Consider the following 21846-nt stretch of genomic DNA (forward strand, 5'->3'; position numbering starts at 1 on the left):
TTCCCTCAGACCCTCCTCTCCTTCTTTCCTTCTTTCCTTTCTTCCTTCCTAAGTACAGAGTGCTGGAAAAATATTTGAGACGAGGGAGGGAGAAAACAGACAAGAAATGCAGCTGGGGTGGTGTCATCCTTTGTGAGTAATGAAGAAATGCACCATTGCTTGGAAGTAGCCAGCACATGGCCCTCACCTACTTCACATATCTGGCTTGGTGGGCTCTGGGGGGAGGGGATGCTATGAGCAGCGTGAGAATCAACATTACCTGCACAATGCCGCCCAGGCGGCGCAAATCCAAAAACAAGTGCGATGCCACTCAGCCCCCAGCCTGCCCGGTTTCAGCAGGCAGCGGGATGCTCTCCTCACAGTGCCAAGAGGTTGAGCCAGGCAGTGCGAAGCTCACCAGCTTTGCATCTTGCCGCCTGCTGAAACTGGGCAGGCTGGGGGCTAGGCAGCATTGCACTTCTCATCAGTTTTGCGCCACCCAGCTTAGCTCTTGGCGCTGTGAGGAGAGTGCCCTGCTACCTGCCGAAACCGGGCAGGCTGGGGGCTGGGCGTCGTGGTGCTTCTTTTTGGATTTGTGCCACCTGGCTCAGCCTCTTGGCGCTGTGTGAATGCCTCGCTGCCTGCTGAAGCCCTTCCCCCAGAGCCCATCAAGCTGGATATGTGAAGTAGGCGAGGGCCATGTGCTGGCCACTTCCAGGTGATGGTGCATTGCTTCATTCCTCACAAAGAGTGACACTTCCCCAGCATGCACCCAGGGGGTGGGGCCAATGCGGCAGGGGCTGGTTCCTCGCTGTTTTCAGACGGTCTTCTGGAGCTAAGACTGAATGCGTTTCAGCATAGATGGCCACCACAAAATTGTATTGGCTCCCGGCCAGCCTGGGCCAGAGCCAAGGCAGCGGGGGCAGTTTCCTCACTGTTTCCAGGATGGCTTCACGGGCCACATGAAACCACTTCGCAGGCCGCATCCGGCCCCCCGGCCTTGTGTTTGACATGTCTGCTATAGAAGATAGGCTCAAGATACAGAAGAATCTCGACAGACCTGAACACTGGGCCTTATCTAACAAAATGAAATTCATTTTCTTGCCTACATTTAGGCAAGGAAAAAAACCAAATGCACAGCTATAGAATAGGTGGTATCTGGCTAAATAGTAGTAAGCAAGAGAGTCTTGGGATCCTAGTGGACAATCACTTAAATAGGAGCCAGCAATGTGGTGCAGCTGCCAAAAAAGCCAACACAGTCCTAGGCTGCATTAACAGAGAGATAGAATCAAAATCACGTGAAGTGTTAATACCACTGTATAATGCCTTGGTAAGACCACACTTAGAATACTGCATCCAGCTTTGGTCACCATAATGTAAAGTAAAAAAGATGTTGAGACTCTAGAAAGAATGAAGAGAAGAGCAACTAAGATGATTAGGGGACTGGAGATTAAAACATATGAAGAATGGTAGAAGGAATTTGGTATATCTACTGTAGTTTAATGAAAACAAGGACTACAGATGACATAATGGCAGTCTTCCAATATCTAAGGGGCTGCCACAAAGAAGAGGGGGTTAATCTATTTTCCAAGGCACCTGAAGGCAGGACAAGAAGCAATAGATAGAACCATCCTAGAACTAAGGAGAAATTTCCTGACAGTTAGAACAATTAATCAGTGGAATGACTTGCCTCCAGAGGTCATGAGTGCTTCAACACTGGAGGTTGTTAGGAAGAAATTGGACAACCTTTTGTTGAAATGGTATAGGGTTTTCTACTTGAGCAGGGGATTGGACTAGAAAACCTCCAAGGTCCCTTCCAACCCTGTTATTCTGTTTATTCTATAAACCCTTTCTTCTTATGGGGCAATGAGACATTCAGCACCTAGAAACAGAGCACATAGCATGTGACTAATTCTTATTGCTATGTTCCACTAGTAATGGATACTGATTTAGCCACAGCAGGTGACCATATTGCAGCCTAAGTTTTTAAAAACTCTTAGCAAGAGGAAACAGAAGCAAGAGGTTTCTGAGGGCATCTTGATTCTGAATTACAGAACAAGTTATATTTTTATTCTAATCTGACCGTACTAACACTACTCATTTATCCATTTTAGCAGACCCTCAATTTTCCAGTAGCCTTAAAAGTTTAACACAGTTAGACCTGGTTAGTATTCAGATAAGAGAATCAAGGAATGCCAGTTGCAGACAAAGGTAGAATAAGCTGAAAAATATTTCAAAACATGGCACTACCAAACCTCTCCCATACTGGTGATATCTCAATTGCTAAGCAGGTTTAGTCTGGTTAATACCTAATTGAGAGATTACCAGGAAATCCCATGGTTCTAGGCTAGACTGGGAAATCAAAATGTAGCCCTGAAGAAAGCAATGTTAAAGCATTTCTATAAAGTCACAAAGAAAACTGCAAGGGACCAGTGCTTTTTTTCTAAAAAAAAAAAAAAAGTGCCGGAACTCTCACACATCATACAACCGCCTTGCCTACCCTACGAGGTTCCATCCAAAAAAGGTGCCGGAACTCTGTTCTGGGTGTTCTATGAGAAAAAAAGCCCTGCATGGGACTATCCAAGAAATAATCAGGAACCAGGCTTAGCTTGAAGTAAATTTTACCTTTATCATCATGGGAACCATATTCATCAAATACAATTGAAAGCTAATTACTATGGCTTTAAAAGCATTAACCATCGTATAATAAATAAGACACTATTAGCTCTACTTTATATATATCATAAACTATGATTTACCAAGCACAATGATTACATTCAGATCATGGGCTAAGCCAAAACCGAATATCATATTAGGAAACAGTGTGATGTGTACATCAGGCAACCGTATCTTATTGCCCATGTTTTTATGCATTGGTGACTATAAGACGAGATTAAAACATAGGGCTTTCATTCAGATCTGCCCTCTGGTGAAGCCTTAGCAAATATCAGACTGCAGTTGTTACTCCCTTTTACATTTGTAAACACTTAATTACTAATAACTATAGTGCACTAAGCCCACTGGGAATATGAAACATTCTATCACTACTTAATACTATGTGCACTTGGCATGTTCTTTGTCTGAGGTTCCAAAATTAATATGTTTATTTTTTCTCTATCAGTGATCCAAAGCCGTAATGGAGAAAAGGATGGGATTCTTATCCCCAAGGCAAGTTACTTTTCATTATTTCAAACATAAAGCACTGACCTTAAATGTATCTACATTTCCAAGGAATTTTTTAAAAATATAGTAGAAAGCCATTGTTTCTTCAAAATCTGCACTGTTTGTTCATTTGAGTTTTCCAAAATTCCATATAGGGCCACTCTTCCTGATTGCCCGTGACTGCCTTAACTGTTCCGCCCTCTCTTTTTTGCACTCTAACATTGTATTTTCTTGCTTTGTCATCCTTGTACTGTCTCCCCCTCCAAGAAAATACAATGTTAGAGTGCAAAAAAGAGAGGGCGGAACAGTTAAGGCAGTCACGGGCAATCAGGAAGAGTGGCCCTGTCACGAGGGCAATGAGTAGGCAATTGGATCAGCAAGGGGATAAAAAGAACTTCCCACCCCCTAAGCCCCACTCTGAGGACGCTGGCAGAGGACCAGCGAAAGCTAAGTTGTTTTAATTCTTGTATATAACTGTTTTTATTGTTTTAAATGTGGTTTTAACAATAAATAACTGGAGTATACTCTTCCCGGAGATCGAAGATTGCATCATTGAACATACATATACATATACATATACATATACATATACATATACATATACATATACATATACATACATACATACATACATACATACATACATACATACATACATACATACATACATATATATATATATATATATATATATATATATATATATATATATACGGAATTTTAAACAGCTCTATACATATCCCTTAGAAACACCTCCACCTCTCGGTTAAGTTCTGTTTCCCTTAGAAACACCTCCACCTCTCTCGGTTAAGTGAATACAGAATTGCAGTCAACGCTTCATTTGAATGAGGAACTAGCTGATTTTTAAAATGTTTTTTACCAAACATTGGTAAAAAACATGAAGAGAAAATTAACAGATCAGATTTTCAAACTTTCTAACCAGGAACTGACCAAGCAGAATGTCTGATTAGAGATGAGGCATTTGCCTTCAGTTTGCTTACCTGTTCACATGGGGACTCCTTATCAACTATGGCTAGCAAACAAGATGTTAAATAAAGGCTTGCTTTCAAAGTCAAAGCCAAAAGAGTAACTCTGTCGTGTTCAGCTTAAAATAGTTCCACTCATGCAAATCAAACACTAATTTTAATAGAAAGCAGAATTGCTCTTGACCTTTTATTGCTTGTGACACAACTATGACACTAACCACTATGCGCTTCAAACCAGAGCTACTTTTAATGTTATGAAAATCGGACTTCTGGATTCTGAAGGTGCATTGCGTAATATATTTGACTAAAGATTTCATGCACGGTATACTAACTCAAATCCGACGATAAAACACACTCCTTACTAAAACAAATATTTGTCCTGAAACAACTTTAAATCTAGTGCTATGTTTTCATGTAATAAATCAAGATCACAATCTCATCTTTTGCACTAGCACAACAGCAGACCAGCACTAATGCATAATTTGAGAAAACTACTAACTTACTAAGTCAGTTAAGATTATGGAAAAATCCCACAGAATCCAGCAAATGTTAAAATAGATATCCCCAACCTGCTGTCCTTCTGATTTCTTAGACCAGGCATGTCAAACTTGCGACATCATGTGACGTCACGCAACGAATTGGGCCGGTTTTGCCAATGCCAGCAATGGGGTGGGCGTGGCTTCCACGTGATGCATCCAGCCCGCGGGCTGGCAATTTGACACTATCTTAGAGTAAATTATTTTATCAATTCTAACCTGTCTGTTCCTGGCCTTTCTGGTTACCCTTGACTGGCAGAGAAGCAGGCTGTAATTCAACATATCTAGACAATATTAGACAGAATGTAAGGTCTTATTTTTTTCCTATCTATATATTACTACAAAGGTTAGAAAAAATACTGAATAGAAGGCACAGAAGAACACCTTCTAAAAGGTATTTTTAGTAGCCATATCACATTGCTGACTAATATTCAGTTTGAAATGACTATTATAACATATTTTTCACAATCTCAAGTATTCCATATTATACACTAGCACGTTTGAGTTTTTCCTATGCATTCCTATTGACTTTTAAACAGTTTTATTAACTTCTCAAAATCATTTTCAATCATTAGCCATCCCACAGTTTTGTGTTATTTGTAAATATGAAAAGCAATATTTCTATTCCTTCATGCATATTGTTAATGAAAATGTTAAAAAGCACTGAACCCAAGAGTGAATGTTGTAGCATTCCATTCCATCCCTCTTTCCAGATTAATAAATAGTGATGAGGAATCTTTACATCAGCTGTATTTATGTCTCATTCTAACCCAAAATAAAGCATATCACATCATGGCTATGTATGAAATGAACACTTCAAAAAAAAAAAAAAGAAATGGAGATATTTTCTTTCTCTCTTTTGTTGCTATCCTGTTACTGACAACAAAAACTTTAAATATGGCTGTGGTTGCACAACATACACTTTAGCCTAACATATCAGCCTGTGTGATAAGTTTATGGCTCAATGTATTATGTAAATCTAGAAAATTGTACTGAGTAAGTCACTGTGAAATGAAACAGCTTATAATGCAAACGTAGCTTAACATATTGAGAAGAACACTGTACTAATAAAAGAGTAATCAGGTTATACACAGAATAAGACAGGCAACTCATAAATTGTCATTACATGATCACTAGAAATAAGTATTATGTATAAGTATTATAGTCCATCAATATTTGTCAGGCCCACTGTTGTGCAAGGCTGTGGTTGTGGGGATAAAAGTGGAACAAGAAATCCTAAGTGCCTTACTTCAAACCTCTTGAGAAAAGGCAGGATATAAGCCTATTGGTTAAATCAGCAATTTGATAAATTACATACTGTATAAGAGAGATGCAGATGCTGATGCTGATAGAATTATAATGCCATCCTGCTCTGCCAGAGGTGCCTTTGCTTTATCTTTACCAGAAGACAGAATAAAGGCAACCACTAAGCTGGAACAATCCACAGAGTTTTAAAGTGTTAGACTTGAGCATATCCTTTCATGTGTTTAACCACTCTGACTAATAACCATATATAATACTAATAATGATAAAGGGAAAGGTAAGTCACATACAGGAAAAAGTGTACAGTCCCTGTAACACTCCTATAACTAATTATTGTGAAGTTGGGAGGATTTCAATGAATATTTGAAATCATTAAAAATGCACAAAATTATCACCATTAATTTACTCCATTAAGTTAACATTCATTCTTGAAAGCACAAGCAGAACTAAATGCTGAATATTATTATTTCCAGCACTCTAATGATGTTCAGTAGAAAAATATTCCCACATATGGAGAAATTGGTAAAATTCTTCCCATTAAGGAAACTGATATAGAGCTCATTCATTAATTCCTGAACAAATGTGGATAAATACATATATAGGGAAAGCCCTGTTTCTGTTTAAACAAAATCCTATTCGCTGCTGTTTAATATTAATAACTAAACTGTATATTTTACAACTATTATTAATATGCCAAGCTATTTATGAATCGTGACTGTAATCACTACCTACTTTGTTGTAAAAACTGCTAATCACAATGAAATTTGAAATCTATCAACTTTTACAAACCTTTCACACATTAAATTGTCAAGTAACAATGAAAGGTCTTTTCTTTCTGGGGTCTGAGTAAAAGATACATTTAATTGTACCACAATGTCCATATTTGACTAGAAATCCATTTATTTTATATAGACTATGGGGACTCTCCACTTTAAACAAAGTTGTCTGAAATACTAACATACATGAAGCATGAAATTATTGTAAAGGACACATTCTCTTATGAACAAAACTGCAATAAAAATGAAAGTTATTTAAATTTTTCTTAAAATCAGTGCAGTTTTATATCAAGTAGATGATATTTATCATGTCTTCTGTCCTATGTATATCCAAAGAACTCAGTCACTGAAAAAATTAACTTATTTTATTTAAACAAGAGTTGTGCAATCATGCCTTCTGCTACAAAACCATGTAGTAAACTGAGCAAAGTATATTTTTCACAAAAGCACAAAAAAAAATCTGACACACTACCAGCTTTTCTTGGTGAAATTACTTCAAATCAATTGTACAGTACTAATATATAGCACAACTGTGCAGTTTAAAATGGTTCAAAATAAATACTTCAGACTTGCACAAGCATGCCATTTCTGCTAATCATTAAAACAGCTTTTTTTAAAGTCCCAAATCAGTCGGAAAACAATACCTCTGCTTTAAAGATCCAACTCATTAATACTTCTCTTAAAGCAGCTACAACTTTTTAGAGACTAAGGCAGAGGTCTGAATAAAATCAGACCGTTTTAAAGAACAGAAAAGACTTGTCATATTAATAAGAAATCATTCAAAATTAGTTTTTACTAAGAACAACTGAAAAGAAGCATCAGATCAGAATTACAGTAAGTATTTATTGGTTCTTTAAAGGGCAAAATGTTATAGTGCTTGTAATAGGGTTATTTTCTTCTGGGTACAAGCACTGAAATGTTTTGAAATATTTCTAACAATTATCCCTAGCAAAATACTTCAGTCTGATGTCTTCTAGGACTATCTAATTAGTTTTCCCAACCAAGACAATAACTGGCTATGGTGTAAGAAAGGATAAACCAAATCTAGGAAGAAGCCAGCATGATTCTCTTCTACTGTATGGGAAATTGTGTAATTCAAGTTAATGTCCTTCAAATGGAAAGCCCATCCTAATGATGAAAAAAGAAGCCAAATTCTTGTAGAAAAGCATGATAATAAGGGAAGAAGAGCATTACTACCATTACTAGAGGAGGGGTATATCTCCAAAACAGATTAAAGAGAAATGATAAAATCCTAAATTAAAACAAATTAGATAATTATATATCAAAGGACTGAAAGAGATGTTCAAGGAGGATATGAAGATAACAAAAAACTGGATGAATTATTTGTCTCTATAATAGAAAGATATCCCACTCACTTTGTATTAACTTTCTCAAGAGAAATTTGTATCAACTGAGAAAATGTGATTAACAGTCAACAATACCTTGAGTGATGACACAATAACAAATCATCAGATCATGATCACATCCATCTGAGAGTTCTTAAATACTCAAAGATGAAATTGCTGACAGTCTGGCAAAAATATGTGACTTGTCCGTCAGTCAGACTTAGTGCGAAATTGTATCCAATATGAAGCACAACTTTTTAAAAGATGATCCAAAGGAGATTTGGGAAATTATAGACCCCACTTAAGATCTGTTTTGTTCAAATGGACAGAAGTGATAAATAAAACACAAAACACATATATGGAAAAATATGCTGTGCTGAAAAAAATTAGCCTGGATTCTGCATAGATAAATTCTGCCTTACCATCCTTATAAGGATTTTTCAGAATATCAACATGCAAAAAACTGTTGAGGTGACTTTACTGGAATTGTTAAAGTCTTTTTGAAAATCAAATATGGGCCCTCTACAGATTGCTAATTGCAAATATAATTGCTAATATGTCCTGTAAGTAAATATATAAAATTGGTTAACAAAATAGAAATTAAGAGTAAGAATGCATAGTTTTTTCAATGAAGGAAAATAAGGAGTCCTTTAAGTACCTTGTCTGTAATGATGCTTTCTAACTTCATATTATTCACATGTAATCTTGACATAAAAGTAATCAGCTGTCAAATTTCCAGATAGGTGGTAAAATTCAAAAGTGATTGTAAAAAGTTCCAAAAAGAGCTCTTTCATCTGGAAGAATGGTGAATCAAACAGTAAATGCAGTTCTCCATGCTAGGGATTATTAGGAAAGCAACTGAAAATAAAATTGCCAATGCTGCAATGTCTTTCTACAAATGTATGTTATACTTGCATCTAGAATGTTGTATGCAGTTCTCGTTGCTGATTTTGAAAAAAATAAGTAACAGTTTTTAAAAATGCAAAATGAATAGAGGGTTTTATAACAGTTTCCTTTTGAAATAAAAACATAGTATCTAGAGCTGTTTGGCTTGGAAAAAGAGAGACTGAGCAGGGCTAATGATCAAAGTAGGTAAAGTGAAATTTGGCATGGATAAAGTGGAAGATTTTTCTCTTCTCTTACAATTCTAGGGTCAGGTGTTATCCAGCAAAGCTGAATGAAAGGATATTAAAAGAGGCAAGAAAATGTTTTTTTATACAGCACATTAATTAACCTGTGGAAATCAGTACAAGACATGGTGAAGGCTTTAACTTTAGATGATTTTAAGGAGGATTGGATAAATTCAAATCACCAGGACCAGATGGATTACACCCCAAGGTTCTCAAGGAACTGGCAGATGTGAACTCAGAACCACTGAACTATATTTTTCAAAGATCTTGGAGCACTGGGGAACTACCAGAGGACTGGAAAAGAGCTGATGTAGTTCCCATCTTCAAAAAAGGAAAAAAAATGGATCCAGGAAATTACAGACCTATCAGCCTGACCTCAAAACCTGGGAAGATTCTGGAAAAGATAATCAAACAATGAATCAGCGAACACCTAGAGGCAAACAAAATCACTACTAAAAGCCAATATGTGTTTGTCAAAAACAGATCATGCCAGACAAATCTTATTGCATTCTTTGACCAAGTGACAAAATTAGTGGATCAGAGGAATGCTATGGATATAATTTACTTGGACTTCAGTAAGGCATTTGATAAAGTAAATCACAATCTACTACTCGATAAGATAGAAAAACGTTGGTTAGACAGCATCACCACCAGATAGATTCGTAGCTGGCTGACTGGCCACACTCAGCGTGTGGTCCTCAATGGAACTGCATCTACATGGAGGGAAGTGTGTAGTGGGATGCCCCAGAGCTCTATTCTAGGCCCAGTGCTCTTCAACATCTTCATCAAAGATTTGGATGAGGGGATAGATGGGGAACTCATCAAATTTCGGATGACATCAAGCTGGCAGGAATAGCCAACATTCCAGAAGACAGGCTTAAGCTACAGGAGGACCTGGACAGACTTGAACACTGGGCGCTATCTAACAAAATGAAATTCAATGGTGAAAAAAGTATGGTTCTACATTTAGGCAAGAAAAACCAAATGTACAGGTATAGTATAGGGGGTACCTTGCTCAACAGTAGTAACTGTGAGACGGATCTCAGAGTCCTAGTGGACAATCACTTAAATATGAGCCAACAGTGTGCTGCAGCTGCCAAAAAAGCCAACTCAGTGCTGGGCTGCATTAACAGAGGGATAGAATCAAGATCACGTGAAGTATTAATACCACTTTACAATGCCTTGGTAAGGCCACACTTGGAATACTGCATCCAGTCTTGGTCACCACGATGTAAAAAAGATGCTGAGACTCTAGAACAGTGGTTCTCAACCTGTGGGTAGGGACCCCATTTGGGGTTGAACGACCATTTCACGGGGGTCACCAAACAATGCAGTCCACCATTTTTTTCCCCTTTTCCTTAGCTGTGCTACTCCCTTTTATTCTATTGGCTTTTGAAAGCCAATAGAATAGACTCTCTTGAATAGAGTCTAATTCTATTGGCTTTCAAAAGCCAATAGGAATTGTCCAGGCTGTCTCTGCCCTGCTGAGCCCGCCAAAAGTCCCATTCTGCAAACAGTGCTGCACCAGTTGAGTATCCTCGACTTACGACCGGTTGAGTAGTCCTCAACTTACGACCGGTTGGGGGTCGCGGCATTAAAAAGGTTGAGAACCACTGCTCTAGAAAGAGTACAGAGAAGAGCAACAAAGATGATTAGGGGACTGGAGGCTAAAACATATAAGTAACGGCTGCTGGGATTGGGTATGTTTAATGAAGAGAAGGATGAGGGGGGACATGATAGCAGCATTCCAGTATATCAGGGGCTGCCACAAAGAAGAGGGAGTCAAGCTATTCTCCAAAGTGCCTGAAGGTAGGACAAGAAGCAATGAATGGAAACTAATCAAGGAGAGAAGCAACCTGACTGTTAGAACAATTAACCAATGGAACAACCTGCCTCCAGAAGTGGTGAATGCTCCAACATTGGAAGTTTTTAAAAGACTGGACAGCCATTTGTCTGAAATGGTGTAGGGTTTCCTGCCTGAGCAGGGGGTTGGACTCGATGACCTCCAAGGTCCCTTCCAACTTTTTTATTTGTATTATTATTATTATTATTATTCAATCAAGACTTAGATCTTAAAGAGCCAGTATCAACTCTATGTTGGGAAAATATGCTTCTAAATGCCAGATGCAAGAAAACAAGGGAAGGAGAAAAATCTCCATTCTCCTGTTTCTAAGCACCCCAAAGGCATCTGAGAGGCCATTATGGAAAAGGAAATATTGGACTATGTGGGTTTTACCTTGATCCACAATCATTAGTATACTGTTGCTGAATACTGCACACCTGTATGGGGAATAAGTTGTCATACTAAAAAGATTGTTCACCTTAATGGCACAATGAGAATAATATCTGGAAGTCTTAAATCCACACCCTTCTCATGGCTAAATGTTCTAATATTGCCCCTCCTGATCTCAGGTGATAATCCAACAGTGGAATAAGATAAAATATTAGACAATCTACCTCTCACTAGGCTTAAGTCTAGGAAACCAATCTTATGATCGAGATGATTAAGATGGGAGACTTTTAATAACCATAACCAAACAAATCATGCAGATCCAACAAAACCACTTCCAGGAATGCAGCTGCCCCCCAAAATATGGAACCATCTGAATAGAATCAAGACAGGCCATGCCAGAACGAAGACAAAGCTCTTTAAATGGGGAATGGCCAAGAGCCTGTAATGTCACTGTGATGCTCTGGAACAAACTATAACACATATAGTTTAAGAATGTCTCCTCAGGAAATTTCAAGGCACCTGGGATGATCTCATCACAGCCACACCACAAACAGTTAGATCCTTAGATATCAAATTATATCTATCCCACTGCAGTTCTATGGCCCCATATTATGCTGCTTTTATTATGGTTTTATCTTAATTTAACGTTTTAATTCCTATGTTGTATTGCCTTTATTTAAACAAAATTTGTATGTCAGTGATGGCATGACCTTTGTAGATCTAATATGCTAAATAAATAAACTCTAATCCAGCATAGCTATTCTTAAACTGAGGCAGAGTAACAATTCTAAAACGTATCGTGCTAACATTACAGAAAAGAAACAGATTGGTAAATGCTATCCTGGAGGGTCTTTAATAAGCATATATTGCTGTAGCACAGAGATACCCATATTGTTTAGTCAATTCCTGTATTTGGGCCAAATAGAACTGAGTCATTTTTGCAGATGGCTCCAGCTGCTCCCCCCACCAAAAAATGCCTGCAGGAAAAAACTCTTTGGGGGGGGGGAACATTCTTTTTCTGCAACCTTGGTGTGAGGTCACTGCTATCTCAAAATATAGGCAGCAGACTGACTCTACTGCTCACGACTTCATGTTCAGAACTGGAAGAATTTCAAATGGTATTTCTTAATACGCTTTCTAGCAGAAATGAAGTGTTCTTTGTATACAAACATCTGTCATTAAAGTTTCTCTTCATTTTTTTGTGCAGCTAGTAAAGTTAATCATTCCTACTGAATCTACCTTCTCAAGATAACACTGGTTCATGAAGTATGACCATAATTTCTAAAGGGTCTTCATAGAGTAGGGGTGTCAAACTGCTGGCCCGCGGGCCGGTTTCATCATACCGGAGCCGCACCCACCCCACTGCCGGCAATGGCGAAAAAGCTCCAATTCGCACGACATCACGAGTTTGACATGCCTGTCATAGAGCATTCAACAAGTCCACATTAATTTCCCATTAACAGAAATCAAGTTCACTACAGCATCAATGAAAAAGATGACATTGAAAAGTTAGTGGCAAAGACTGACCTCCCAATTCAAGCAGCTTAAAAATGCACAATGTCTAAATAATTGAAAACTTCCATGATCGGAGTAAATTTTAAGAACTCTTATGTTGAGTTTTGACTCCCAAATAGCAAAATTCTGGGAAGAGGCAAGGGACACCCCTACACTGTGCAAATAATTATTTTTCACCACAGATAACGTTTTGTTCCAGAAATCTTATCTATACTCTCATTGGGAATTTATTTCGAGGATGGGGAAGGGAGGGGCAGAATCCTTCAGTAAGACCACCCCCTTCCCCTTTTCACCATGTCAACACACTTCCGTGAGAAAAAAAGTGTTCTTAATCATTGCCTCCTCCACTCAATCCAGATTCTCAAATAAAAATTCCTTCAGTGTTGAGCGTTTCGAGCGCAGGGAGGGAGTAGAGCACAGGATGGCCATTGTATTTTAGACACAAACGTCCACGAAATCGTTAAGTCTGCCCGGCCCTCCAGTCAGAAGTATTCAAACTCTCCATATTGAGAAACTGTACAGTACATCTTCCTCTCCCCGCCTAGCGCTTCCAACGCAAAAGTGCGAGCAGGCTCTGGTCTTCCCACCCAAGTCCTGAGCTATTCTCTCCTCTTTTCCCCAATCACGGAAAAGGCGGGAGCGGCATTCTTTTAAGTAATGTAGCTTAAAACATCCCAAAGGAGATACAGCTCTGCCCGCATCCTTGCTTGCCCTCAATCTGTTTTGGTTGGGTTTGGTTTTTTTTTTTTTTTTTTTTTTTTTGCACTTTCTGTAATCACACACTCACACCGCCGCCATCAGCTGAACTCACCAACAAACTTTCCACATTGACCGGAGATCTGGGGTCCCGGATCATGGACTCCAACTTCCTCTGCCGGCTCGTCAAATGCCCTTCCCCGGATACCGGCGGCGGGGAGGCAGACATTTTCGTTGCCTGTTGCGGCTGCTGATGGTTCATTTTCACGTCCTCGGCGGATCTTTCACCGCCTTTTTGTCCCTCTGGGTTTTCGGGCGCCAGACCAGATCCGGAGACCGTCGCCTGATTGGAAACGGAGCAGGAGGCGGCGGCGGCAGGAGCGGGCGGAGACTCTCTGCCGTCTCCAGTACCTCCGATTGCTCTCCACTTCGGGGTCTGCCGAGTTTGGGGTGAAGAAAGCAGAAAATCCGCCGGGCGGAGAAAAGCGGGGCTCAGTCCCGGCCTCACCCGGCCAGGCCTCTCTCCGGAGGAGAAGCCAGAGAGGAGCAAGCGGACGACCTCCTCCTCCTCCTCGCCTCCCAATTGGGGCGGGCACTGCTGCCGCTGCTCCACCCGCCCGCTTCCCAGGCATGAACAACCCAGAAAGGGGAAGGTGGGCGCCTAGAAGGAGAAGGAAAAGGGAAGCCTCCTAGGGAAGCCCCGCCGCGGCCTTCCTGTTTCTCCTTGGTCTCTTCGGCAGCGATAAGGCGGGAAGGCAAGTTACGACCGGGCCCCCCACGCTGCCTCAGCCATTTTGCACCAGGTCACTACCCGTCGGGGAGAAGACGAGGGAGGGAGGGAAGGCGGCGGCGGCGCCCGACTTCCTCCCTCCTCCTCTTCCTCTGTGGCTAGAAGGATGGGAGGGAGTGAGGCTGGGCCCGCCTCGCTGGGTCTCTCTCTGGAGGCGTTTCTCTCAAGGGAGCGGGCTGCCCCGCACTGACCTCTGCGAGTTGCAGCTTCATCGGCTAAACGAGGGATTGAAGCTGCTGCTGCTGCCGCCGCCTTCTCCCCCCCCCCCCTTTCTTTGCAATTACAAGCTTAATTATTGCGGCGGCGGCGGCGGCGGTTGCACGATTACTACTACCGCGATGGCTTCTTCCTCCTCTTTACCCACAAGCCTTCGCTGGTAGAAGGATCCCCACCAAGAGGTGGCCGAGGAGCAACGGGAAGGAAAGGACAGTACGGGGGAGTCTTCTGCCTCGCGTATCTGTGCGAGCTCTCGTCAGGGCTCACTAGAGCCCCTGAACTCGGGCGGGAAAGGCTGGCATTGGTGCTGCCGGGTGGGTGCGATTCGCTTTCGTTCCCTCTCCCCCCCCCCGTCCGCCCCCCCCCCAAGGGACTTGTTGACTGAGCTCCAGGAATGGCACGCGCGACAATCAGCTCAGGCGGATCTAGGTGCGTGCCTTTCTCTAGGTATAAGCTGCCCTCGGGCCATCCAAAATAAGCGGGTGACTCCTTGCGTGCTGCTCTCGCTCAGCCACCCTTCGCCTCCAATCGGCTGATAGCAAGGGCGGGGAGGGATAGCAACCGAGGTGGAACGTTTAGCCTCAGAGGCTGACCCGCCGGTGATGCTGGCGGGATGGCACGCAGACCATATAAAGCGCTGAGGGCGACTGAAGCGGGGGGGGGGGTGTGTGCTTAAAACTCCCGTCCGCATCCCTTGAATCAGCTGGCCTCTTCTTTTTTGGCCACGCAAGGGGGAAAAAAAAGCCGGCTTGGGTTCGTCATGGCAACAGTTAAGGTGCATGTGTGCAGCCCCATGAAGCAAAGTGCTTAGCCAGGTGAAGCCACTCTTAGTTGAAGTGACGCCATCAACTTATATCTTGATCGGAAAGACGGTGTTTATGACCTTTGTTATTGTAGATAAACGCTTATGAAGAAGCAGTCAAAACTTTCAGCCTTGATTATCCAAATAATTAGGCTCACAGTCCTGTACCTCTAGAGTCTAGAGGTACAGTACTGTGATTTAGACCAGGGGTAGGCAACCTTGGCTCTTTTATGACACATGGACTTCAACTCCCAGAATTCCTGAGCCAGCATAGCTGGCTCAGGAATTCTGGGAGTTGAAGTCCATGAGTCATAAAAGAGCCAAGGTTGCCTACCCCTGATCTAGACAATCTTCATTCCCTTTCTCTTCTGGCTGGGCTGGGGTTTGTTTTGTTTTGTTTTTCCTTATAGTATTTGCAGAACTGTAGCACAACATTTGCAATTCATGTGTTACAATATGTCTCAACATATCATGTGACATTGCGAGTTTGACACCCCTGCTCTACAGCAAGAAGCAGGCTCTGATCCAATGAGCCTTCAGTTTTATATCAATGTACAAGTATCATCCCGGTTGTCATTAATTCTCCCATTGAGCTGGCCAGCACATCCAAGCACGTATCACTCCAAAAGCACCCCAAAAAGACAACCACATATCACTCCACCATTGCCCTTATTTTTCTTTTATCAGCTTGATTTCTCCAGGGAACGAGAGTTGGACTGCCGGAACAATCAAGAGGAAGGATAGTGGCAAGATGCCACAGCATGTTGACTATAGGAGGGGGAAAATGCCAAAAAAGACAGGAGTTTCTATCAATGAGTTCTGCAGTTCCAAAACTGTCACCACTGCATTTCTTCTGGAGGAGGAGATGAGCTGATGGTTAATCAAATCAAGCTTCCAAGCTTTGCAGTGCTGCATCTATCACAGCACTGCATTAGTTGCATGTGAAAAGATGTTATAGCATTTTAAAAGACTGGTGGGTTTTGGAGGCAATTCATTATTGAATTCTGATTGTAAACTCAATTGTGGCTGTAACGTAACATGAGTCGCTTTACCCAAAGATATTATTGTGTCTCAGAGATATCTCCTTGCCATAGATATATATGCTTTATGGTGGCTTACAGCAATGAAAGTTCATGGTACTAGGTCTGCTTAAGCCTGGACATCTGAGATGAAAAAAAGAATGGCTGATTCCTTCATGCCACTGCAATTAAATTTCTCATCACAATTAAAAAAACCTTATATGGCACTGCATTTTAGGCCGAACTGGGAGGAGGTGGTGGGCCCAGAACTCCATGCTCTATCTCCATGCTGATGTTGGCCGGATCTAAAAATCTCATATATTTATTTATAGCTTGTTATCAGTGTGCATATTTTCCCCAACATCTTAAAGGGACTTTAGAGCCTTTATATCTCCCAAAGACTGCAATTCTTAAGTGGCCTGGGGTTTTCTTAAGAGGCTCTGCTCCATTTCCTTTCCTCCAAAATTTCAAGGCTTTTTAAAAAACAGGAAGGTCAAGTGTGGTGCAGAGGAAGGATTGCTCTTCTATCCCCACTCTTGCCCCAAATTCTCACACAAGGAAGATGGTTGGTTACTCACTATTCTCTTTTCTTTTAATTTCTGGAGACATCTGCCAAAAGAAGACATTTTGAACCCCTGGGGGAAACCAATTAAATGAGAGTACACTGATATTACAAACGGCAGTGTACTGTAGGTAGAAACCACATTGTCTCAAAACTCACTTTCAAAATAATATCTGAAAAACATTTACTTTCCAGATTCACAGGGCATAATTTGAAATACCAAACTGCCTTTGTCTCTTCCTGACATTTCCCAGTGTTGAATAGATCTTTATAAAGCTTTCTAATAACTCTGAAGTTTACTTCCCAAAAGAGTAATTAGATATAACTTATACAGATGAAATAATAGTGTAAAGCAGAATTGTATGTATTACCTCACAGGTGAATTTTCTAACAAAATAGAATATGAATCCTACAAGCATGACAATAATATAGCAATCTCTTTTATCAAAATTGAAACAAGTAATTCTAAAACTGCTGATTTGGAAAAGAAAAATTGCCAGAGAGATGAACATTTGCCAAGTTGTCAGGTAGTTGTCAACTACAGTAACAGAAAAATTAAGTTCATCTGTCTTTCAAAACTATTCAGCAAGCATGATATCGCACAATATTTACAAAGAGAAAGTCAATTTGTGATGGAGTGCTTGAAGTCTCAGTACACTGTAAACTTTGTAATCAAAGTATCTGCTTTGTGGAAGCAGCAGACCTGTGGATGTTGAACAGTAAGGGACCAGATAAACAACCTGGGCAGCTTTTGTTCCTTTAAAAGAAAATTAATATGCAGAAATCAACCCATTTGTTCTTGTATGAATTAACCCATTCTTGAACTATAGATCAAGTTTATTAAAGACAAAGCTACAAGACCTTTTTTCCCCAAAAGACAACCATTTCAAACATCAGTTCTGATCCCTGTAAAATATGTGTATGCATATGTATTAATGAGCATAATGTGAAAGCACGAACACAGATCAAACTTAACTATTTAATGCTCTTTGTGAGCCAAAATCACCAGTTTATGATGTACCATCCTCCCTGCCTATCTACCAAAAGGATTTTATGTTCATCTAGTTAAAATTCTCTCAATATAAGTTCCTCAATGAAAGATGCAAGCCTTCTTCAAGAATTCCATCAAAGGAAAACTCACCACCTTCTTGAGATTCCGCTCTTATGCTATTTTTATCATTAGAAAGTTTTTCCTAAGTTTGGCAAAACCAGCAGCTTTGCAGTCCAGCACATTTACTATAATCCAATCCTTTGGCGCCTACTCCTTTTTCTGCTAATATCCATCTGCATATTTGAAAACAGCTGTCAGGTTTTCTCTTAATCTGCAAGCTACATATATGCAATTTTAAATTTTTTTCATAGAAGTTTGATAGAGGCAGATCATGATGGAGAGAGCTTTATTCTTGGGTGGTGTCATACCATTGCAGTATGGTTTGGCTGCATTCTGCCCATTTGCTGTAAAGTATTTCACAATACAAGTAGTCCTTGACTTACAACAGTTCATTTAGTGATTGTTCAAAGTTACAACAGCACTGAAAAAAGTAATTTATGACTGTTTTTCACAGTGATGACCTTTCCAGCATCCCCATGGTTCATGTGATCAAAATGCAGATGCTTATCAACTGGTTCATATTTATGACTTGCTGTGTCCCAAGATCATGTGATCACCTTTTGTAACCTTCTGACAAGCAAAGTCAATGGGGAAGCCAGTTTCACTTAACAGCTGAGTTACTAACTTATCAACTGCAGTGATTCACTTAACCAACTGAGGCAAGAAAGGTTGTAAAATTGGGGGAAATTCATTTAACAAATGTCTCATTTAACAACAGAAATGTTGGGCTCAGTTATGGTAAGTTGCGGACTACCTTAGTTTGGAAAAATCTTTGGGCTATAAAGCCACATTTTGAAAAGGAACTATTATCAATTTACTTTGCAACATCTTTATGTACCAGTTTTTTTTACTAAATTCACACACTAATCAAAATCTATATTTTTAGTTGGGATAAAGGATGGTGAATTTAGATTTTAGTAGTAATCCTTAAACAGGCTGATTATAAATAAAACTACTGAGAATAATTTTGCTGCTCTTCCATCTATTTGTAAAAATCTGAAAGGAGTAAACATGTAATCCTTTAAGTAGAATTCTTAAAAACTATTAAGATATATAATCCATATAATTCTTCTAAAAAACTATAATATCTCAAAACTCTGATCTGGAAGGAACTTAACATTAAAATCTTATTTGAATTATGTGTGTGTGTGTGTGTGTGTGTGTGTGTGTGTGTGTGTGTGTATATATATATATATATATATATTTGTTTTCTGAGGTTTTCGCGGGTATTTGTATGTAGGTCTTTGGTTGTTCGGGTTTTCTCCCGCGTAAAATTGGAAGTGTCTTGGCAACGTTTCGACAAAGTCCCATTCATCATCTTCAGGCTGGTGTTTTCAGCTTCGTGCTTTGAGCAGCAATGTGTGGTCTTAGCTGTTTCTTCCTTTTAACTGCCAGTGGGGGTATGAACTGATTGGGTGGGAGCTTGGCTGTGTTCTGATTGGGTGGAGGTGTGTTCTGAATGGTTAGGGGCTTGGCTGTGCTCTGATTGGCTGGGGGAGTGTTCTGTTTGGTTGTGCTCAGGTTAGTCTGAGTTGCAGAGGGGTTTAAGATTTTGGGCTGCCTTGCTATTTTTTGGCTTCTCGTTCGTGGTCGTGCCTCCTCTTCATGGAGGGTGTCAGTTTGCTTCATGTATGGATTGGAGGGGTTTAAAGTGGCTAATGATGCAGCTGTGGTCTGGCTTCTGGTTTGTGGTCGTGCCTCGTCATCGGTGTGGCTTTGGGTTTGTTTTTTGCGTGGATGTGTGGTGGTGACCTCCTGTGTGGTTTTTGTGAGTGTGGGTCTGGTATCATTTTTTGTGTTAGGGAGTCGTTTGCTGGGTGGTGGTATGAGGTAGATGGTTCTTCTGGTAGATGGTGTGTCCTAGGGAGCCATTGGATTTCTTGTAGACTAAGATTTCTTGTAGACCATCTACCAGAAGAAAACACACACAAACCGCTATCTGCACGCTCTCTCACACCACCACCCAGCATAGATCAACTCCGTAGCCAAGACACTCATCTCCAGAACAAAATGCTTAGCTGACGAACAACACCTAAAAACCGAACTACACACTCTCACCAATGTACTAACATCCAATGGATTCCAAAGAAATAAGATTACAAACCTAATCCAAAAAGAAACCCCCACTAAAATCCAAGACAAAGAACAAGAAAACGGCAAAGCCCTCCTCCCATACATAAAAGGCACCACAGACAGAATCAGTAAGATCCTCCATAAACACAACATCAAAACAGCATTCTGCACAAACAGAAAAATATCCACCATCCTTAGAAACCCCAAAGATAAAATTGACTTAGAAAATCAAGGAGTATATGAAATCCCATGCACTGCTTGTCCCACCACATACATCGGACAAACCAACAGAAGAATAAGTGCACGCATTGAAGAACATAAGAACTCAGTCAAAAAAGAGGAACCAACATCTTCCCTGGTCCAACACCTTAAAGCCACAGGACATGAAATTGACTTTAAAAATACCAGAACCATTGCCAAAAGTGAACATTTTAATAACAGAATAATCAGAGAAGCCATCGAGATAGAAAAACGCCCACACAGCATGAACAAGCGAGATGATACCTCCCGCCTACCAGCCATTTGGAAACCCGCCCTTATTGACAAACGACTCCCTAACACAAAAAATGATACCAGACCCACACTCACAAAAACCACACAGGATGTCACCACCACACATCCACGCAAAAAGCAAACCCAAAGCCACACCGACAATGAGGCACGACCACAAACCAGAAGCCAGACCACAGCTGCATCATTAGCCACTTTAAACCCCTCCAATCCATACATGAAGCAAACTGACACCCTCCATGAAGATGAGGCACGACCACAAAGCCAAAAAATAGCAAGGCAGCCCAAAATCTTAAACCCCCCTGCAACTCAGACTAACCTGAGCACAACCAAACAGAACACTCCCCCAGCCAATCAGAGCACAGCCAACCCCCCAGCCAATCAGAGCACAGCCAACCCCCAGCCAATCAGAGCACAGCCAAGCCCCTAACCAATCAGAACACACCTCCACCCAATCAGAACACAGCCAAGCTCCCACCCAATCAGTTCATACCCCACTGGCAGTTAAAAGGAAGAAACAGCTAAGACCACACATTGCTGCTCGAAGCACGAAGCTGAAAACACCAGCCTGAAGATGACGAATGGGACTTCGTCGAAACGTCGCCAAGACACTTCCAATTTTATGTGGGAGAAAACCCGAACAACCAAAGACCTACATATATATATATATATATATATATATATATATATATATATATATATATATATACACACATACATATATATATATATATATATTTGTTTTTGTAGATTTTCACGGGTACAGGTATGCAGGTCTTGGTGTATTCAGGTCTTTTCCCGTGTAAGATTGAGAGTAACTTAATAAATAAAATTGATGAACTCCGGGATATAAAATAACCTTCTTTATTACTGAGCTTTCCTCAGCTAACTGTTGACATCATCAGAGTAAGGGCTGAAGATTAGGAGAACCTGTACATACACTTATATGACCCATTATAACAGTCAAGGTATAGAATGTACATATGGCATGCTCACAACCCGCTCACTCACATTTAGTCCCAATAGTTCTGGCTTCGATGTAAAAGTCGGCCTTTGGATGAGATTCAAAAATCCCACCTCTCAGCTGTTTAGCGCATAAGTCTCACTGTGCTGTGCGCAGTCGCACGTTGATTATTGGATT

The 21846-nt window shown here is 40.6% G+C and overlaps 1 protein-coding gene across 4 annotated transcripts in view; it reads right to left on the reverse strand.

Moving 5' to 3' along the window:
- ROCK2 (Rho associated coiled-coil containing protein kinase 2) overlaps positions 1 to 14899 on the reverse strand; it is a 107499-nt gene extending 92600 nt beyond the window's left edge. For 2 of the 4 annotated variants that reach the window (XM_039331840.1, XM_039331839.1), the window contains exon 1: positions 13738 to 14899. In XM_039331840.1, the coding sequence (XP_039187774.1) occupies positions 13738 to 13884 (147 nt within the window). In that variant the 5' untranslated portion in view covers positions 13885 to 14899. The remainder of the gene's footprint in view (positions 1 to 13737) is intronic. The other 2 variants (XM_039331842.1, XM_039331841.1) reach the window with 1 other exon arrangement.
- Between the last annotated feature and the right edge of the window lie 6947 nt (positions 14900 to 21846).

Source organism: Crotalus tigris, unplaced genomic scaffold (genome assembly GCF_016545835.1).
Source record: "Crotalus tigris isolate CLP2741 ecotype Arizona unplaced genomic scaffold, ASM1654583v1 scf7180000024439.5362192, whole genome shotgun sequence".
NCBI classification, from domain to species: Eukaryota; Metazoa; Chordata; class Lepidosauria; order Squamata; family Viperidae; genus Crotalus; species Crotalus tigris.